Source organism: Mus caroli, unplaced genomic scaffold, assembly GCF_978045245.1.
Source record: "Mus caroli unplaced genomic scaffold, Mus_caroli_1 scaffold_5, whole genome shotgun sequence".
Classification (NCBI taxonomy): Eukaryota; Metazoa; Chordata; class Mammalia; order Rodentia; family Muridae; genus Mus; species Mus caroli.
The window spans coordinates 132,771,169-132,793,397 of record NW_028227260.1 but is presented as its reverse complement, the minus strand read 5'-3'; the positions used below and the strand labels follow the sequence as shown (position 1 = coordinate 132,793,397).

The 22,229-nt window shown below is 39.8% G+C and overlaps 1 protein-coding gene across 2 annotated transcripts in view; it reads right to left on the bottom strand.

Moving 5' to 3' along the window:
- The window catches only part of Hprt1 (hypoxanthine phosphoribosyltransferase 1), a 35,797-nt gene extending 14,075 nt beyond the window's left edge, over window positions 1-21,722 (bottom strand). Inside the window, exons 1-4 of one of the 2 annotated variants that reach the window (XM_021153055.3) lie at window positions 21,554-21,722; window positions 10,506-10,612; window positions 7,487-7,670; window positions 135-200 (exon numbers count right to left, since the gene is read on the bottom strand). In XM_021153055.3, the coding sequence (XP_021008714.1) occupies window positions 135-200; window positions 7,487-7,670; window positions 10,506-10,612; window positions 21,554-21,580 (384 nt within the window). In that variant the 5' untranslated portion in view covers window positions 21,581-21,722. Of the gene's footprint in view, window positions 1-134; window positions 201-7,486; window positions 7,671-10,505; window positions 10,613-21,254; window positions 21,301-21,553 lie in introns of those variants that run through there. The other variant, XM_021153056.3, reaches the window with a different exon arrangement.
- Between the last annotated feature and the right edge of the window lie 507 nt (window positions 21,723-22,229).

Here is a 22,229-nt window from a genome sequence, read left to right as displayed (position 1 = left end):
TATCAAGTACTTCTAAGAGTTAAACAATACCAGCTTATTTCTACTAATAAAGTACCTCTGAGTAAGTGGTTGAAAGCAGCTACTAATGTTTCTTGGTATAAAAATGTTCTTTCTTTCCTCCTCAAGATACATACCTTTCCAGTTAAAGTTGAGAGGTCATCTCCACCAATAACTTTGATGTCCCCCGTTGACTGATCATTCTGGTTGAAAAAAAGAACATCACTTAAATGCAAATTCTTGTATATATATACAAGCTTCTCAAATTATTAGATATAAGCTATAAGATTTAAGAAGTTAGCTATCTAATGGCCACAAAATTATGCTATTCTAAATTATAAAAATTATAAGAATTAGGTTTCTAGAAATGAATGACTAGGTAAATTTCACATAGAGATTAGTAAAAATTAAAAATCTTAATTGACCATTACTAGTATTTGATGCTATGAAGAGCTCTAAAAATAGAGTACGTCAATTTCTGAGTGGGCATATTATAGCTACTCATCAATCAGGTATTTCTCAACTACAAAGGACAATTTATTAGCATGACAGGTGTCTGCTTCTGGCCCTGAACCATTCCTGTGAGTCACACAAGTTGTAGGAGCTGGTCTGTATCGCATTCAACCCTGAAGATATGCCCCCAAAATATGTCCATATCCTGGATATGCCCATATCCAGGTCATCTTCAGAACTGTCTGAGAAACCAGGCCTGATTACTAGTCAGAACATCTATTAGAACTACTATTAGAACATCCTTCTTAGGTTCTCACTTTCTGCTTGTAGAGAAGTTAGCAGAAAACCTTACAGAGGTTTCAAAGGAGAGTAATTAACACTCTCTATAGTTGGTGGGAATAGCTATAATTTGGATGTGCTGGTATTAAGACAGAAAACTGATGATTAAAAGAGCGTGGACTTACTCTACTGGGACAGCAAAGCATACCAAAAACTGCAGCAATTAGCTTGGTATAGAACCAGCACAGTGATTGACAAAAAGTTCAAGGAACCCAATAAAATCCAGAAACAGACCCAAAAACATGAGAATTTAGTATATGACAAAGATGATATTTTGAGTCAGTAATTAGGAGATGAATTATTCAACAAATGGTATTTGGTCAATTACTTATCCATTTGGGAAAAAATAAAGCATGGTTCCTACCTCACACCATGCACAAAAATAAATTCCAGATGGACTAAAATCTAAATGTAAAAAATAGAACTATAAGTAGATTAGAAGAAAATGTAAGAATATATTTTATTTTAAAGATTTATTTATTTTATGTATATGAATACACTGTTGCTGTCCTCAGACACACCAGAAGAGGGCATCAGATCCCATAACAGATGGTTGTGAGCCAGCTACTGTGTGGTTTCTGGGAATTGAACTCAGGACCTCTGGAAGAAGAGACAGTATTCTTAACTGCTGAGCCATCTCTCAGGCCCCAGGAATATATAGTTTTCCCCTGTATTCTTAGAAAGGATAAAAAACTAGTCACGAACTCCAACTAAAAAGATCTGTAGTCACTATTCCTAATGTAAATTCTGCTCAAAATAAGAACCTACCAGGTGGGACAGGCGATAGATCAGAATTAATAGCACTTGCTGATCTTGCCAAGGACCTGGGTTCAGTTTCCAGCACCCACATGGCAGTTCATATGCCTATACCCCCAGTTTCAGGTGATCTGATCCCCTCTTCTGGGCTCATATGCATCAGGCATTCATATGGTGTAAATACATACATATGCTGGCATTCACACATACACATGAAGCAAGATAAACAAATCTTTTTAAAAAAAGAACTACTGGAATACAAATAGACAACTGATGGCTACCTGACAGATTCTACATGGGATTCTACTGTTCATTCATCCACATTTACAGCAATTAAGCCTGATAATACATTGAGGAGAAACAAATACTCAAGTTGCTGGTTAGTTTACAGAAAGCAATATGACCTCTTTTGAAAAAATACAGTAATGCCTATTAAAATTATAAACATGCAAATTATTTTGGTCTAACAATCCCATTTCCAAGAATCATTGTTACAAAAATATTCACAAACATGCAAGGGAAACATTCAAGAATGTTCACTATATCAGGTAGTCATCAAAAACAAAACAAAACAACAACAACAAAAAAACCCAACATGTCTTTAAAAGGGAATTACCTAAAGAAGTTAATACACATAAATAATACTATGAAACTATTACAAAGAATATTCTTATGTGGATTAATACTAATTAATAACATCAAGTAGCAGACCAACATACTACCTATAAAACTATTTTTATTCTGTATTTAAAAGTAATGTTGGAGCAGGTATTCATTACACATACTGTAATCACAATACTATAGAAGATGAGACAGGATTCAGTTTGAGATTACTGTGGGCTACCTAACAAAACCCTATCTCAAAATATTTTTTTTTTTTAAAATGATAGCTCAGTTGGTAGAATGTTTACCTAGCATGTTTAAGGGGAGTGGAGAAGAACAAAATAAACAAAAAAATACTACTAGTCCAAGCTGTAAAGTAAATGTTGGCTTTTTAATTTAATTTTTACATATTATTTCTTGTATTAGTTTAGCCTAAAACTCAGAATTTCAAACACACACAACTGATTAATGACACAAAGAAAAGGAACTGTACAAAACCTGAACCTAGTTAAGATGGCATTACACTGAGTGCTACATAGTAATAACAAACCCTGATAAATTCTGACACCTGCTGTAGAAACATGGTATTACAGCCCAATGACAAGTACTTCCTTTTTCAAAGGACAGACATAAGGAATAAATATCTAAGAATGCAAGTGTGATCCCACAGGCTATTGCTATAGGGTCCAAGGCAACAGAACTCCAAAGCACACAGAACACTTGCACGCTAAGATGTTCACATTTCCACAGTCCCATTCAGTGTTTCAGCTTATGTTTCCCTGAAGCTTGTTAAGGAAACAGCTTCCTTTTAAATGGAAGCTATAAAGAGAAAAAATAGTTTCATTTAATAGTTGTTATATGGGCTGGTGAAATGGATCAGCTGTTGAGAGCACTAACTGCTCTTCCCAAGGTCCTGAGTTCAAATCCCAGCAATCACATGGTGGCTCACAAGCACCCACAATGAGATCTGATGCTCTCTTCTGGTGTGTCTGAAGTCACCTACAGTGACTGTACTTATGTATAACAATAAATAAATCTTTGGGCCAGAACAAGCAGGGACTGAGTGAGCGGAGTTGACCGGAACAGGCAGAGGTCTTAAAAATTCAATTCTCAACAACCACATGAAGGCTCACAACCATCTGTACAGCTACAGTGTACTCACATCCTTCATTCAGGTGTCACTACTGTCAACTACCAAAAAATCCCCAGAGGAGGCTGAAGAGGTGGTTCAGAGCAACGGTTTCCAGAAGACCCAGGTTCAATTTCCAGCATCCATATGGCAGTTTTCAACAGTCTATAACTATATTCTAGGGGTCCAGACACCCTATTCTGCCCTCTGTGGACTTCAAGCACACATGTGGTACACAGACATGTATACAGGCAAAACACTTTATATACATTTTCCCCAGAAGCTCAGGTTTCTATAAATACAGCCGTAATGTTTGTTTCTACTTTGTCTACCTCTTAGAGTCTAGATGGAAAAATGGGAGTGACAAGAAAGAAGTTGTATTCCTAGTTTTCCATCACTAGGATTTCTGGCAACGTCTAAATAGAAACAGAGCTCAGGATTTAGAGCATATTTGCTTAGCATATTCACGACCTTAGATTAATCCAACACTCAAATAATTACAAACTTAAAAATAAAACTCAAAACATTACTTGTGGGTGGAGAGATGGCTCAGCAGTTAAGAGCACTCACTGACTGCTCTTCCAAAGGTCTTGAGCAACCACATGGTGGCTCACAACCATGTGTAATGATATCTGACGCCCTCTTCTGGTGAGTCTGAAGACAGCTACAGTGTACTTACATATAATAATAAATCTTTGGGCTGGAGCAAGCTGGGCTGGAGCAAACAGAGGTCCTGAGTTCAATTCCCAGCAACCACAGGATGGTTCACAACCATCTGTACAGCTACAGTTTACTCATATACATAAAATAAAAGAAATCTTTTAAAAACCATTACTTGTTTATTAACAACCCTTTCTCTCAAGGTCTAATTTTGTTCTTCGACTATTTTAGTAGAATTTTATAAAATTGAAATAAAAGTCAAAATAGGACACATTTGTGTTCTTATCAAATGTTTCATTTTTCTGAAAGTTACAGAGCACTAGGGACAGAAAAATGTCACCAAATATATAACACTATATTGCACTGTTTGAAGATGAACATTCGTACGTTACTACCTCTGTAAACATCATAATTCATGGTACCATACACTATAACTGGAGGTAGTTTCTTTCTTAAAAGCACAAAAATACAGTGGTTTTAATTAGTGGACTTTTTCATTTAATAAAATAGATATTTGGACTCCTTAATCTGTTTTGCACTTGGATTGTTAAATACCTCCTGGACTAATACTGATTATGTAAGCTATAGTTGTATGTGGGACATTTATACAGAGAGAAAACTCTTTTAAAAAAAAGATTATTTATTTATTATATGTAAGCACACTGTAGCTGTCTTCAGACACTCCAGAAGAGGGCACAAGATCTCATTACGGATGGTTGTGAGCCACCATGTGGTTGCTGGGAATTGAACTCAGGACCTTCGGAAGAGCAGTCAGTGCCATCTCTCCAGCCCTGAGAGAAAATCTTAATATTCAAAATAAAAAGTGATGACAGGAGCTAGAGAGCTGGTCCAACAGTTAAAAGTATGTGCTGTTCTCATAGAGTACCCAGGCTCAGTTCCCAGCACCCACATGGTGACTCACAAACATCTGAAACTCCATTTCCAGGGGATCCCATGTCTTCTTCTGGCCTGTGCAGACATGAGGCACTCAAGATGATCCATATACTCATGTGCACAAAAAAACCCCAGAAACATAAAATAAAATTATATCTATTTTTTTAAAAGTAGACTTTGGAAAGACAATCTTTTTTCTATAACTTTTTGCAGTTTTAATTTTAAAATAAATACATATTTTAACCAGGCAGTGATGGTGCACTCCTAGTGCTGGGATTGAAGGGGGGTACGGAAATCACTGAGTCCAAGGCTAGCCTGGTCTACATAGTGAGTTCCAGGACAGCTGGGACTACACAGAGTCAAAGGATGGGAAGGGGGAAGGGGAAGAGGGGGAAGGGGGAAAGAGGGGAAAGGGGGAGGGGGAAGGGGGAAAGAGGGGAAAGGGGGAGGGGGAAGGGGGAAAGAGGGGAAAGGGGGAGGGGGAAGGGGGAAAGAGGGGAAAGGGGGAGGGGGAAGGGGGAAAGAGGGGAAAGGGGGAGGGGGAAGGGGGAAAGAGGGGAAAGGGGGAGGGGGAAGGGGGAAAGAGGGGAAAGGGGGAGGGGGAAGGGGGAAAGAGGGGAAAGGGGGAGGGGGAAGGGGGAAAGAGGGGAAAGGGGGAGGGGGAAGGGGGAAAGAGGGGAAAGAGGGGAAAGAGGGGAAAGAGGGGAAAGAGGGGAAAGAGGGGAAAGAGGGGAAAGAGGGGAAAGAGGGGAAAGAGGGGAAAGAGGGGAAAGAGGGGAAAGAGGGGAAAGAGGGGAAAGAGGGGAAAGAGGGGAAAGAGGGGAAAGAGGGGAAAGAGGGGAAAGAGGGGAAAGAGGGGAAAGAGGGGAAAGAGGGGAAAGAGGGGAAAGAGGGGAAAGAGGGGAAAGAGGGGAAAGGGGAAAGGAAAGGAAAGGAAAGGAAAGGAAAGGAAAGGAAAGGAAAGGAAGAAACAAACTACACCATCATAATTGTGAATGGTGAAGTTTTTACATATAAAGATGACATTTATTTTGTTTCATCATACTGTCAGTATTCTAAATCATTTCAAACTCTGGCAAAGGTAAAGTGGTCCCAGGCCAAAAGTATTTTCTGTTTTCCAAGAAATAATCGTTAACCTTAATAATTAAGACTTTGCTCCAAATAACTTAGCAGAGCAATTATCTCCAGTGAGAGTATTTGCCACCAGCATACACAGTTGAGAAAACATCAAGTCTCAATAGCAATTCTTTTTTTCTTAATTTTATGTGTATGGCTGTTTCTGCGGCATGTTTGTTTCCTATGTGAGTGCCAGGTGCCCTCGGAGGACAGAGGAGGGTGGCAGGTCCCTGGGACTAGAGGTACAGACTATGTGAGACACTTTGTAAGTGCTAGGAATTGAACCTGGGTCCTCTGAAGAGCAGCCAGTGCTTTTGACTAGTGAGCCACCTCACCAGGCCTAGAATTCTCTTAAGACTGAGCTATTTTTATATGTTTAGCAGGTTTTTTTTTTTATATTTTTTTAACAATTTATTTTATTAATATATGTAAGTACACTGTAGCTGTCTTCAGACACTCCAGAAGAGGGAGTCAGATCTTGTTGCGGATGGTTGTGAGCCACCATGTGGAAGCTGGGATTTGAACTCTGGACCTTCAGAAGAGCAGTCGGGTGCTCTTACCCACTGAGCCATCTCACCAGCCCTGTTTAGCAGTTTTACCTGCATGCACATACACATGCAGCTTTACCACACAGATCCTCTGGAACTGGAGCTACAGATAATTGTAAGCCATTTTTGAGGTGCTAGTAACAAAACCCCAGTCCTCTACAAGTGCTTGTGACTGCTGAGCCATCTCTCTGCCTCATTCAATAGCAATTCTTAGGAGGTTTTTTTTTTTTAATATGAAAATACAGCTAGGTGTAGTGATACCTATACTTCCAGAACATGGGAGATTAAGACAGAAGGACTATTTGAGCCATGCAGTTTGAGATTAGCCTGCCCAGTGCCATGAAACAAATCAAAATCCAGATCAAAATAAGACAACAGAGAAACTGTACAACTTTTTTGTTGGTCATGAACTACAGTCAGTTACTATTCTGTGTTGTGATATGAAGTATCAGTGAATTAATAATAATAATAGTAGTAGTAGTAGTAGCAACAACAATGATCATGGCCAGAAGTGGTAGCACCTGCCTGTAATCCCAGCTACTTGAGAAGCTGAGGCAAGTTCACTGAAATTTCTAGACCAGCCCATGTAATGAGTTCAAGGATAGTGTGAGCAAGTTAGTGAGAAAGGGTCTCAAATTAAAATTTTAAAAAATGCCAGGCAGTGGTGGTGCACCCCTTTAATCCCAGCACTTGGGAAGCAGAGGTAGGCGGATTTCTAAGTTCGAGACCAGCCTGGTCTACAGAGTGAGTTCCAGGACAGCCAGGTCTACACAGAGAAACCCTGTCTCAAAAACAAACAAACAAAAATTAAAAATGACTAGGATGAATGAAGCTCAGTTTTATAGTACTTAGTTCTTTGGGTTCTATCCCAGCACAGAAAAATAAATATATAATAATAGTAATTCCAACATCATCAAGTAAGTTCTTTAAAGAAAATATAGATAAAACTAGAATGGCCCTATTTTTTTAATTATAAGTTAATTATACTTACACAGTAGCTCTTCAGTCTGATAAAATCTACAGTCATAGGAATGGATCTATCACTATTTCTATTCAGTGCTTTAATGTAATCCAGCAGGTCAGCAAAGAACTTATAGCCCCCCTTGAGCACACAGAGGGCCACAATGTGATTGCCTCCCATCTCCTTCATGACATCTCGAGCAAGTCTTTCAGTCCTATAGAAATAAAATCAGGAATTAAAAAGAAGATTCTGAATATTTATCTTTTATAACAAATACTTCTTACACATTAAACTTTTACAGGACACATTCCTTGTCTCCATGAAGGGAATTCTTGCTTCATAAAGCAATATTTTGCAGACTATTTTTCATATACCAAAGGTAAGATTTTTGGGGCATGGGAAAAGATTAAAGAGAATCCCTCTAAATAGCCCAGGCTGGACTGTAGATCATAATCCTGTCTCTACTTCCCTGTGCTGAGATTATAGATATACACCAGCACACCAGCTCAACCAAAATTAAACCCAGATACCTTTCAGACCAAGAAACATGCCCAGTTGGATGGTGTGTGCCACAGCCTGGACTACAGAGAAAGTATTAGATCCCTTAGGGCTACATAACAAGATCCTGCTGAGGAGAGAGGAGAGAGAAGGGGAGAGGAGAGTACACTATAACATCTATCATAAAATTTAAAGATACAAATAAAAACAAGCTTACTAGATTGGCAAATTTTGGTTAAATTTTATTTCTCGAATATAAAATACTAGAAGAGCCTAAAGAAAAATGAACTCTCACATACCGTTGGAAGTATAAAATGATGTAACTATTTGGAGGACAATTTGACAGTACGGAAGCATCCACTAAGCACCATTTCCTTGACCAGTGATTTTTACTTGCCTAAAGCTGAGCAAGTGTCAAAATGTGTATTTAAGATTCATTCCCTCTAATATACTCTACTAAGTACAAAATAATGGAGATCTTAAGTGCCCATCAATAGCACAGTTGTTAAATCAGTTATGGCACATCTGTGAATAGAATAGCCTATAATCTTTAAAATAAATGTACGGGGCTACAGAGATGGCTTAGAGGTTAAGAGCACTGACTGCTCTTCCAGAAGTCCTGAGTTCAATCCCCAGCAACCACATGTTGCCTCACAACTATCTATGATGAGATCTGGTGCCCTCTTCTGGCATGCAGATGTACATGCAGGCAGAGTGCTGTATACATAAATAAATAAATCTTTAAAAAAAATAGAATAGAATAAAATAAAATAAAATAAAATAAAATAAATGTAGGCAAGCTGGGATGTAGCTCAGCTGGTAGAGAACATGCCTAGTAGACACAGGAGGTCCTGAGTTCTACTCTCACAACTGTGCAAACTGGCCATGATGGCACACCAGGAGTTGAAGTAGTAGGTTCAGAAGCTCAGATCATCCTTAGCTACACGCTGACTTAGAAGCCAGTCTAAGCTATTTGATACCCTATTTCAAAAACAAAGTAACATGTAGGGCTGGGCACAGTAGCACATACCTGTAATCTCCACATATGAGAGCCATTTGGGGGGACTGCTGAGTTGAGGCCAGTTTGGGCTATACAGAACGTTCCAAGCCAGACTGAGCTAAACAGTGAGACCCTCTCAAACAGCAAATACTTCACACACACACACACACACACACACACACTCACCTACCTTGATGGTAAAGTAATTTTTTTAAAGATTTATTTCATGTATATGAATACACTGTCACTGTCTTCAGACACACCATAAGAGTGGATCAGACCCCATACAGATGGTTGTGAGCCACCATGTGGTTGCTGGGAATTGAACTCAGGACCCTCTGGAAGAGCAGTCAGTGCTACTAACTGCTGAGACATCTCTGTAGCCCCGTAAAGCAATTTTTAAAAGATAAAAAACATGATAGCTCTAGATGTACTAATATGAAAAAGTCCATAAATTTTAGTACTATATGACAATATGTAACTTGTGTTTGTGTGTGCGCACATATACTTTACTTACAGTGTATTTGAATCGGTATTGTCTAGGTAGAAAATATTAAGCTGAGAAAACAGAATAATAATCTTATACAGCCTCAGTGGACAACTAGAGCCAATTCTTCTAACCTCTCTTCAAAAATGTTGATTTACTTACTATGGATTCCCACTAGTTATGTCTAAAATTAGATAATTAATTAGTAAGGCTTCCTTTCTCTCTCCTCTCTCCTCTCTGTCTCTGTGTATGTGAGAGAGAGAGAGGGGGGAGAGAGAGAGGAGAGAGAGGGAGAGGAAGAGAGAGAGAGGGAGAAAGGGGGGAAAAGAAGAGGGGGGAGAGAGAGGGGACTTCAAAAGTAGAAAACCTTGGGGCTAGAAAGATAGTTTATCAGTTAAGATCCTTGCTGTTTTTGCAGAGGACCTAAGTTCAGTTCCCAGCACCCATACACAGTAGTTCACAATGGTCTGTAACTCCAGTTCCAAGGAATCCATCACAATTCTGACATCCTGGAATACATATGCTTTACATACATACATGCAGGCACTCACACATACAAGTAAAAAATAGAAAACATTTATTCTAATAAGTTGGCTTAGCTTATATTCAAATATCAACTACTTAACAGTTGCTAAGTTAGAATTAATACAAGAAAAAAAACCCTTTGGCTGGAGAGGTGGCTTGGCGGGTGAGAGCACTTGGGCACGCATCAGGCCCTAAGTTCAGATCCCCTAGTACCCATATAAAAACCAGATGTGGTTGCACCTGCTTGTAACATCAGCACTGGGGGGCAGAGACAAGCAGATCCCTGGGTCTTGCTAGCCAGGCAGCCTAGCCAAATCAGTATGTATGCCCCAGGTTCAGCAAGAGACACTGATTCAAGGGAATAAGAGAGCAGAGTAGGACACCTAATGTCCTTCTCTGGATTCCATGTACATGCATACACTTCACATATATATCACACATGCCTCACCTCTCTCTCTTACTTACACACACACACACACACACACACACACACACACACACACCCCTCTAAAAATAACTTCAACTGAGGTCTTACTAACCTGTCCATAATCAGTCCATGAGGAATAAACACCTTTTCCAAATCCTCGGCATAATGATTAGGTATACAAAATAAATCTAGGTCATAACCTGGTTCATCATCGCTAATCTGCAAAAGAAAGACAGCTGTTTCAAAATGGAGCATTATAAGATATCAACATTTAATTAAATTTAGATAATAAGTCTTAGTTTAGCAGAGGAATTTAGGTACAAGAGGATATGTAGAGCAGTTAAATTTTACCATTTTGTAATAAATTATACTTCTCTAAGAAAGCCATGCTGTGTCTTACTGCTGAATAGGGTCAAGAATGAAAAGTAAAACATGACACAAAATTTCCTTTGGGGCACAAAGAGAAAAAGAAAAAAATTAAAGAGGTATGAAAAATGTGGCAAAAATAAATATTTTAGGCATGAAAGATTAGTATATACACTTTTTTTTTTTTTTTGGTTTTTTGAGACAGGGTTTCTCTGTGTAGCCCTGGCTGTCCTGGAACTCACTCTGTAGACCAGGCTGGCCTCCAACTCAGAAATCCACCTGCCTCTGCTCCCAAGTGCTGGGATCAAAGGTGTGCGCCACCACTGCCCGGCTCTACACTTTCTACTCTATACATTTTAAGAACTTTTGAACCATTTTGTGTGTGCATGTATTTATGGGTGTGTATATATATTTATATGCAGGTACATGTGCATATGTATGGAGTTCAGAGATTGAAATTGGGTCTAAAAAATTCACTTCTTATGTTTTGAGTCTCTCATTGAACCTAGTTAACCAATTTTGCTAGTCTAGCTTGCCAGGAAGCCCAGGGGTCTCCCTGTCTCTGTCTTCTCCATGCTGGGGTTACAAACGCAGGTCCTGAAAATGACATGGCAGACATTTTACAGGCTGGGCCATCTCCCTAATCCCCTAAAATATGTTTTAACACAGTATATTCTAGTAAGTTAAATAAAATATCACGGGGCTGGTGAGATGGCTCAGCGGTTAAGAGCACTGACTGTTCCTCCAGAGGTCCTGAGTTCAAATCCCAGCAACCACATGGTGACTCATAACCATCTGTAACGAGATCTGACGCCCTCTTCTGGTGTGTCTGAAGACAGCTACAGTGTATTTACATGTAATAAATAAATAAATCTTAAAAAATAAATAAATAGGGCGTGGCACATGACTGTAATCCCAGCACTTGGGAGGCAGAGGCAGGTGGATTTCTGAGTTCGAGGCCAGCCTGGTCTACAGAGTGAGTTCCAGGACAGCCAGGGCTATACAGAGAAACCCTGTCTCGAAAAACCAAAATAAAATAAAATAAAATAAATATCACACAGAATAAAAATGAAAACTGGTAGTAACCATCTAAATTCTTAGAATCCACCCCCACCCCGTGTATGTGTGTGTGTGTGTAGGTCACCACAAAACCTGATCCTTTACAAATTCAAACTTAGACGTCTGAGATAGTTACAACTTACTAATAAGATAATTTTACAGAAGATACTCCAAAATTGTTTTGCATTGTATCATATTGGTTATATCAGTATGCCCAGAGCCCAGCATACAAAACATTTAATAACATTAATTAAGGATATGGTACTTTGGGGGTAAAATATATTATGTTAGTTTTATAAATACACATGCACCTGTACACACAGAAAAAAGTACAGCAAAATCATTAAAGCAAGCTAAATATGCTGGACATCCCTACTAACCCAGTACTTGGGAAGATGAGGTAGAAGTTCCTGAATTTTAGGCCAGCAAGGGTTACTAAGTGAATCCCAAGCCATCTAGGAGCTACAAAGACTCTGTCTTTAAAAGTATCCCCAAACTCCAAATCATAAAAGCCATTTGACAGTGAGTATTATAGTGAGATGGGGGTGGGGGCCATGGATCCTAAACTGGCCTAAAACTCACTATGCAGTTGACCTTCAACTTCTGAACCTTCTGCTTCTTCTTTTAGATTATGAGCATGAGTATATCACACCCAGTTTATGTGATGTTAGGTGTCAAACCCAGGGTTTCATGCATACCAGGCAAGCACTCCATCAACCAAGCTCATCTCCAGCCCTCTTTACACTAAGCAAAACAAAAACAAAACTACAAGAAAAGCTTAAAAGATCATAAGTTAATCTATTAATCAAAACTTAATGAGAGGGGCTGGAGAGATGGCTCAGCGGGTAAGAACACTGACTGCTCTTCTGAAGGTCCTGAGTTCAAGTCCCAGCAACCACACGGTGGCTCACAACCATCTGGAATGAGATCTGATGCCCTCTTCTGGTGTGTCTGAAGACAGCAACAGTGTACTTATCTATAATAATAAATAAAAATCTTATTGAGAGAAAGAAGCCAGGAAGAATTAGACTACTGAATCTTACATGATATTCCCAACTTTTAAGCCCCATCTAAGAAGCAGCAGTCCCTGGCACGGTGTTGTAGGAACTAAAGCATCAAGCTGCACATGGTGTCACACATCTCTCTCTAATGCCAGCACTCGGGTACAAAGGCAGGAATAATCACGAGTTAAAGGCCAAGGTGGCCTACATAGAGAGCTCCTGTCCCCAACCCAAAAATCCTCTAAACCAAATAGACTACAAGACCTGGTTGTCTACGCTCTGGCAGTTTTCAAGGAATATTGGCCAAATCATAACTAAATTTCATCGTATCGGTTAATTCATACAGAGTTCTTCCTTTCAGTTAACGTTTTATTAGGTGCTTTCGTCACAAGTGGTTTGGCTTTGAAAAAAATTAAAAGTACATAAGTTTACGTTCTTTGCAGAATTCACTTGCCATTGTTTTTTAGATGGAATCACATTGCATAGCTCATGCTGGTTTCAAACTCACAACCCTTCTACTTTCCAAGTACTGGGACTGTCAACACTCAGCTCAGAATTCAGATATATTTTGAGGTTTCTCCCAGAGAAAAAAATTAAAAGTTGTATAGTCTGTCTGTCTCTCTGTTTAGTCGCAAAAGGTCTATTTTGAGTTCAGTGTTTGATAGAATTTTATTTATTTTTAGGTCTGTTCACAAGACCCTGAAGCATGCAGAAGTAAATACTGATTTATTCTTAAATACGCATGTATTTTTTTTTCATAATCAGAAAAATTTGTGAAACATTATGGCAATTTCTAAAAAAATTAGAGAGCTAAAAAACCTGCTTAACATTCACTTAATATTCATATTAAAACATTTACTAACAAAAATAGAAATTGGGCATTTGTATCATACAAAGGAACATTCAAAGAGTATTTTACAAAAAAAGCAGTTTTGTGAGTTTTATAAAGCAAATTTTAGTTCATGTTTTGAGGAAAGATGACAGACTGCTCAATTTTATAAGATAACAATAAACATTCAGGCCAGGCTCATGAGAACTTATGTACTACCTGACAAAAATAAAGCTGGATTATTTCAAAGTACCTTAGAATCAAGATTAGAATACCACAATGACTTTCCCGAGGCAGTCTCATACCCTCTACCCACTCACTCTGTTTCTAACTTAAGCCTATCACACCTAGGTTTCATCAGACTACTGCACCTATGTCTCAGTGCCTGGTTACAGGTTCTACAGGTAACCTACCTAAGAACTTCAAAGACTGTTTCAATTAAAGACAAATTCAATGTGAACTCTGCCAAGTTCATCCCAGTCTTTTTATGTGTGTTTGAAACAGGGTCTTACTATGTAACTCTAGCTGTACTGGAACTAGCTATATAGACTAGGTTGGCCTCAAACTTGCTATGATCTTCCTCCCTCTGCCTCTGAGTGCTGGGATTACAGATGTGCACCCAAGTAGTCTAAGAATACAAACATATCATCAGGAATTATTCAAAAGTAGGAATTCTATTTCTGCCAACACACCAATGCAAAAGTCTTGATTTCTAATTAAAACAAATTCATATCTGAGAATTTTTGTTTTGTTCCTCTGAAATGTTTATAGTTATTTTAACATTAAAAATTTTGTTTCTGATTTCAGATTGCCTTGGCTCTGTAGTACACCATAAACTTAATCTCATGACAGTCTAAGCTATCCTCAAACCTGGGGCAATCTTTCTGCCTTGGCTTCTCATATGATGGGGTTTATGGGTATGAACCATCATACCCAGTTTATTAAAGCCATATCAATACAATTCTTCCCCCAAATGCAAAAAGAGTCTTATAATTCTTCACTTGAGATTATGTGTGTGTGTGTGTGTGTATTTATGTGGTCATGCATGTGTGAACACAGGTGCACAGATGTGAAGGTCACATTTCTGTCCATTCTAGAACTTCTAGACTACTAGTCATAAAATTCAAAGCAATTTTTCTACTATCTATTATTCTCTCTCACACACACCCTTTCCTGTCTCAACACTATGTGACCCAGGCTGGCTTGGAACTCTTCCTGTCCTTGCTGGGTTTTTTTGTTGTTGTTGTTGTTGTTGTTTTGTTTTGGAGGGTTTTTGAGACAGAGTTTCTCTGTATAGCCCTGGCTGTCCTGGAACTCACTTTGTAGACCAGGCTGGCCTCGAACTCAGAAATCCACCTGCCTCTGCCTCCCGAGTGCTGGGATTAAAGGCGTGCGCCACCACGCCCAGCTACTATGCAACTCTTAATTCCCAATAGTTTTCTTCTCTGAGACAGTCTCATGAGCTCAGGCTGGCTTTGAACTCACTATGTAGCTGAACCTTCTCCCTCTGCCTCCCAAGTAGTCATTTTAGGACTCACTTCCATTTAATGGAGTCTTGTTGGGCTCATGAACAATGTTATATTTTACTACAAAGAGACTTAAACAATCCAAATTGTAGACAATAAACTGACATTCCAAAGGTAGTATTAGCTTAGGTTCATTTCCTTTTTCATATTATTTCTGATAATGTACCTGTGTAACAGGAAATTTTATGTGTAAATCACAAGGATTTTCTTTCATGTGACTGCCATTATTACAAATGTGCACATTTTATAATAGGGATTTGTGCTGGGCATGGTGGCACATACCCATAAACTCAGCATTCAGAAGTCTGAGACAGAAAACTACCAGTCCTTGGCTACACAGTGAGACACTAGCTTAATTCAAATATATTAAAATTTTTCAAAAACAATTCAAACTTTTAAAAAAAAAATCTCAAAACAAAAGCAGATGATAAGCTATCCTCAAGATAATTTATATTATATCTGGATATGATTAAACAAAAATTATAATTTATTGATAGATATTCTAAATATGAAAACAACGTAAAATGGTACTATGTTCATTTTCTTTTTTTTTTTTAATCAGTCCTACAAATAACATACATAGAGTATTTGTTTACTTTCCAAGGGTTAAAGCTATAAGAAAAATAAAAATAGTAGTGGACTACTCAGCCCAGGAATAAGTTATAACCACTCTAGGCAAGTAGGCCTGTAACTACCATATCTGTAAGGACATGAATTAAAAAAAAAAAATCTTGCCGGGTGGTGGTGGCACATGCCTTTAATCCCAGGACTCAGGAAGCAGAGGCAGGTGGATTTCTGAGTTCGAGGCCAGCCTGGTCTACAGAGTGAGTTCCAGGACAGCCAGGGCTATACAGAGAAACCCAGTCTCGAAAAAACAAAAAAAAAAAAAAACAAAAACAAAACTTTCCCTTTACTAATATGCATAATAGAATCATAGATATTTTGACACTAAACAGCAAGAAAAAACTGAAAGTAGTTTTCAAAGCAATTTGAAGTGTCTGAATTCCTACTAGTAACAGATTATTTAAATGATAGGTATTTTGATAGTCCTCAACAGGGAAATAAGAAGTATATCTCAATATTACTATTACTGGTAGTAATTAACACTTCTATGTAATCTATCAATTTTAGTAAATCCACCTAACATAAAATTATAGAAAGATGGAACAAACACAATTTCAATACCCCTTTACTATAGGGGAGAAAAATGGCATGGACCGTTGTTTAATCTAATTAATTATAGAAGAATAAAACATATTCCACTGGGGATAGGGTGATGCACCTGTAGTCCTAAGTACCTAGAAAATTAAGGCAGGGCTAGCCTGGGCAACATAGCCAGATCCCATCTCAGGCAGCTGAGACGGTAGGGTGCATAAAAGAACTTGCTGCCAAACTTAATCTGAGTTTAATCCTAAGGATCCAAATCAGAGAAGTAAAGAATCAACTAAGGCAAGTTAGTCAGGAGATTAAGGCAGGAGGATTCCAGGTTTGAGAAATTTCTCTTGGTCCCACCCCTAGACAAAGAACTAAAGGCAACCAATGACAGCTGTGAGAAGAATTAGTCACCTCCAGGAAGAGCTCCCTTTTTGGCTATCCATTGCAGAGTGATCAACCTTGAACTCATTTACACACAAACAGGTATATGTGCACATACATACATATATACACATGTGTAGGTAACAATGATAATCAAAGAAAAAGAGATTCTAGGGTGGGCAAATGGGAGGAACTGGAGGGAGAAAAGGGAAGGGGAAAATGATATAATTCCATTTAATTTGTCAAGAGTTGTGACTCATGGCATACCTTGAATCCTAGCACTTGGGAGGCAGAAGCAGGCAGATTTCTGAGTTTGAGGCCAGCCTGGTCTACAGAGTGAGTTCAAGGACAGCCAGGGCTACACAGAGAAACCCTGTCTCGAAAAACCAAAAAGAAATAAAAGAAATTTTTAAAAATCTGTAAAGGTCTCTGAACTACCAATTGTACAAAAATAAAAAAGTGAAAATTCAATTCGTGATAGTCATTAATAAAACCAGTTAGCTGTTTTTTCTTTCATCTAAAATTTACAAAGTAAAAAAAAAAAAAAAAACAAAAAAAAACAAAAAAAAAAAAAACTACAAGACTAGGCATAGCAGTCCATGCTCATAATCCCAACACTTAAGAGACTAAAACGGATTCCCAGTCTGAGACAAGCTGGCCTATATAAAGAAAATATATCCCAGACTAAATAAAGTAAACTAATCCCTCACAAAACGAACCCCACCCAAAACAATAATAAAACTGTAAGACATCTTTTTTCTGATATAACTAAGTCTTTTTCCCACCTGCTACAATAATCCAGATTATTTTTATCTAAATAAGATAGACATATAACAGAGGTAACAAGAATATAAAATTTACATAAAGAAACCTCTAAGAGGGACTATTCACATTTTTTGGTGATCAAAATAGTTCATTTTGGTCTTATTTATAAATGGATGTTATTTTAGACACCATTGATAATAATAAAATAGTGTTAGGCAAAAACTACAATATTTAACCAATTCTGAGATAAAAAAAAAAAACATGGGCTAGAAAGACAGCTCAATGGTTAGGAGTACTTAGACTGCCTGGTTAGGCCTCAGTGGGAGACCTGCTGGGACTAGATGCCCCAGAGTGGGGTATGAGCAAAGTGGGGGCTCCCCTTCTCTGAGGGAGGGGGGGATTTGTAAGGGTGGTAGGGTAGGACTGGGGAGAGAGGAGGGAGGGTGATCAGGACATAAAGTGAATTAAAAAGAATTAATTTTATGAAAGTACTTGCTCTTGCAGAGGATCTAGATTTAGTTCCCCAAACCCATGTGGAGGCTCACAATAGTCTGTAACTCCAGTTCCAGGAGATGAAATGCCTTCTTCTGACCTCCACAGGCATCCTAATGGTACACACACACATATAATGCAGGCAAAACACTCATGCATATAACAAGAAATCTTTAAAAACTGAAAAAAATTAGCAGATAGATAAAGGTATAGCTCAATGGTGAAACATGCTTCTTAGCACAAGACCTCAAGTTAGATCACCAAAACACAGATTCACTTTCATTAGCATACCAAGCATGGTAGAATGTGTCTCTTATTCCCACAAAGATAAAGTGAGTTGGGAGACCAGCCTAGAACTACAGAGTATGTATCTCAAAAAAATCCTCTAAGCCAAGGGTGGTGGCTCATGATTGTAACTCTAGCACATGGAAGACTAAGGCAGAAGGACTGTTAGTTTAAGGCCAGCAGGGCACATTAATTTACAGAGTGTGTCTTTGTCTCAAGACACTATAAATTTTGAAAAATTCATTAACAAGGTTTAAGTTCAGTTAGTATATTATACTTTTATCTGGGCTATTTTGAAGTTCAAGTATATACCATATAAAACATATTTGATGTTTCACATTAGTTTGTAAGAAGCCAGAAGCCTTTTCTAGCCTGACAGTTACAAGCAGCACGTTTTTGTAGCTCTCAAGCATATCTAGGGGCCCATTTCATCAAAGTAATGTAGCTTATATTTACTTCTTCTACCTTGTATCACCCCAGTCATGTGAACGTTCATCTATACAAGGGGCACTTATTACGTAAAGTCCACAAACCATTTGTCAATGCTGAAGACAGAACAAGTATTTAGTAAACATTCACCGTAGCTCCTAACTTAAGTCTACTGGTTAAGGGTAGAATCTGGGGCCAGATCAACAGGTTCAAATGTGGTAGCACTGACTGATATGGGCAAGTTATTTACCTCGTCTGTGTATTTTTTTTTTAAAGATGGAGTCAAGTAGGAGTTGAAGGCTGGCTCAGAGTACATATTGTTCTTCAGGGGACCTAGGTTTGATTCCCATAAGCCCTATGGCAGCTCTTCTGGATTCCAAAGCAAGCACAAGTCATACATGCATACATATAGGCAAAGCAGCCATATACAGGAAAAAATAGAAATAAAAGAAGTCAAATCTGCTAATGGGCTTAGAAGAGCCAGCAGCATGTAGTAAGCTCTTTTTTAAGTGTTTGTTATTCCTAGCATGCAGACAATTTAGGGGAAGGAAGCAAAAAAAAAAAAAAAGGAACAGGAATTTGCAAAACTAAAAACACTGAATTTCTTAATGTTCAAACAAAACTAAGAATAGCCACTTCTAGCACAAAGAACTAATTAACTCTACACTGAACAAGTACCATATCTCAAAGCTTAAAAGCAGCCATATCTGAATAAAAGTAGCACCTACTACATTCAGTATCTACTGAATCCTACCATAGTATTTACTTGCATAGACCTCAGACACAGACCAAGAATTGAGACAGAACTCCATTTTCTAAAATTTATCCTTGCTTCTGGTGCTGGTGATCAAAACTAGGGTTTAGTACATAATTGAGGGGAGCTCTCTACCCTCTTAATAACTTGTGTCTGATAATGTGAACATGTCCTTTGTTACAGGATTATTTTGAAAACTAATAAGGATAGATATATGTAAACAAAATGATGGCTATTATGCTATTCCCACTCAGGGACTATGTAAGTGTTGTTTTTTCTCTTACAGTCCTTTTAACAACACCAGCAGCCAGCATCTCAGGTGTAAGAAAAATGTACAACCAGGTGATAGCATATGCTTGCTTGTAATTCCCACACTGAGGTAGAAGCAAGATGGCTGAAAGTTCAAGGCCTGGTCTACTTAGGGCAACGTTTGCATAGGAAGAAACTGTCTGAAAAGAAAGCTTCATTCTAGGTGAAGATACTGAAGGCCACATAGAACATATTCTAAGCAAGCAGGATTCTGGGTCATTAAGAACCCAGTGGTTTTGCCTTAAGCCACAATATCTAATACACTATGGAGAGAACACCTTTTTTTTTTTTTTTGGTTTTTCGAGACAGGGTTTCTCTGTGTAGCCCTGGCTGTCCTGGCACTCACTTTGTAGACCAGGCTGGCCTCGAACTCAGAAATCCGCCTGCCTCTGCCTCCCAAGTGCTGGGATTAAAGGCGTGCGCCACCACGCCCGGCTGAGAACACCTTTTTAAGGACTCAAATGGTTATTAATTCACCCAACAAACTATTAGTGAAAACTTACCACAAACCAGACATTGTGCTATACCTAAAGCTGTGAGGCTTGTTTAGGGGCCTGGCTTTTGGCCCAGTAGAGTAGAGAGCTTGCTTACCCAGTAGAACAAGGGTTCATTCCCTAAAATGAATTAAAAAAAAAAAAACAGCAGGACACAGTGATGCAACATTTGGGAGGCAAGAGTCAGGATGACTGTCACAAGTTCATGGCCAGCTTGATGGACTACATTACCAATTACAGACCAGACAGAGCTACATAGTAAGACCCTGCCTGAAAACATCAAAATAAAGTACGTGTGAGTGGGAAAGTCAATCAACAAGTAACCAGGTACCTGCTAAATCTGTAGTATATAAAGCATAATACGACATTTAAGGAGTTCCAGAGGCAAGAATAATAGAGCAGGCTAAAGTCGTTAATCAGAAGCAGGAGCTATGGGATGTTCTAGCAAGCATGATCAGCAAGGTTATGGTGTTGGGATTGATGGGGGGACAGAGCTTGGCAGGTTAAAAAAAAATGAGCAATGGGAGAAAAGGCAGGATATCTGAAGATGAGTGTGGAAAAAAGTCATCCAATGTAACAACCAAATCCATACTTTTTAAAAAATTCCCCACATCATCCAAGGGCATGGGCTCCCAAGTCAAGTGTATCTGAAGCCAAAACCCATTATTCTGGGCCATGGGGGGGAAAAAAACGAGCCGTCTTTCCACTCTTCAGGTGGAAAATAGGCGTGATTTTCACTGTCTGGGCCGCAGCGCTGATTCAACGGAGTGATTGCGCATTCCCACAAATATGAATTATGGCATCTGCAGAATTAGGAGCAAAGTCCAAGCCTGAACATGCCCTCTCATGCGGTCGTCTTGGAGACCGAAGCTCCTTCTAGAGGTGTTCCCTGGCCGCCAAACCCCAAACTTGTAGAGCTGGGCCTCTCCCGGGAGAGCTCCCCCGCCCTCCCCGCGCCCGATCCTTCCTGAAGCCGCCCTCCGCCTCTTGCCACCACGCGCGTCCACCAGCCGCACATGTCAAGTCCAACGCCATTGCCACCTTCCTGGTCCACACGCAGCTTGCCCTCTCTCTCTGTCCGGGCTCACTGGAAGGGCATCCCCACCCCCGAACCCCGCCATCCCGTCCTGCCCGCCGCCCTCATGGGCATCTAGCCAGACTCCAGGAATCCCTGACCGCCCCCGCCATCAAAGAGTCCCGTCCGCCCCAGCGCCCAGAGCCGGCCTCGGGAGCCTCGGGGCTCCGGCCTGCGTCACTGTGCCACTGGCCGCGTGGGGCCCGGCTGTGGAGCTCTGCTGAAATCCCCTTGGCTCACCACGACGCTGGGACTGCGGGTCGGCATGACGGGACTGGTCGGCTCGCGGCGAAAAGCGGTCTGAGGAGGAAGCCGGCGGAGGAGGCGCTACCGCACCGGAAAGCAGTGAGGTAAGCTCAACGCTCTCCCTCGCCGTCTCAGCAACGGCTCAGAAACGCCGCCGACCAGGCCCCGCCCCTCGGTCCGCCCTCTCGGCCCGCCCAGGCTCCGCCCCCAGAGGCTCCGCTGGGCGTTCTCCCGCGCACGCGCCACCAAAGGCAGTTCCCGAACTCTTATCTGGCTAGGTAGCCTGGGAATTTTCTTCCGGAAGAAAATGGTACTGGCCATACCTCAGCCCCCAGGCCCTCTGTAGTCCCCCAGAGGACTCCCAGATAATCACTCCGCATTTTTCTCCCTCCTCATGAGTCTAAACAGCTCTAAATCATGGTGTGATTCCTCAAGATTTAGGCCCAGTTCTTTTACAAATGTTTACTTAGTCATAAAAATTGAGATCCAGCAGGGCGGTGGTGGCTAACGCCTTTAATCCCAGCACTTGAGAGGCAGAGGCAGGCAGATTTCTGAGTTCGAGGCCAGCCTGGTCTACAAAGTGGAGTACCAATCCAAAAGGAAAAATAAACTACTTGGTAACCTTAGGAGAAATAGACCCTAAACTGCTTTTTGCCTTTACATAAAATGA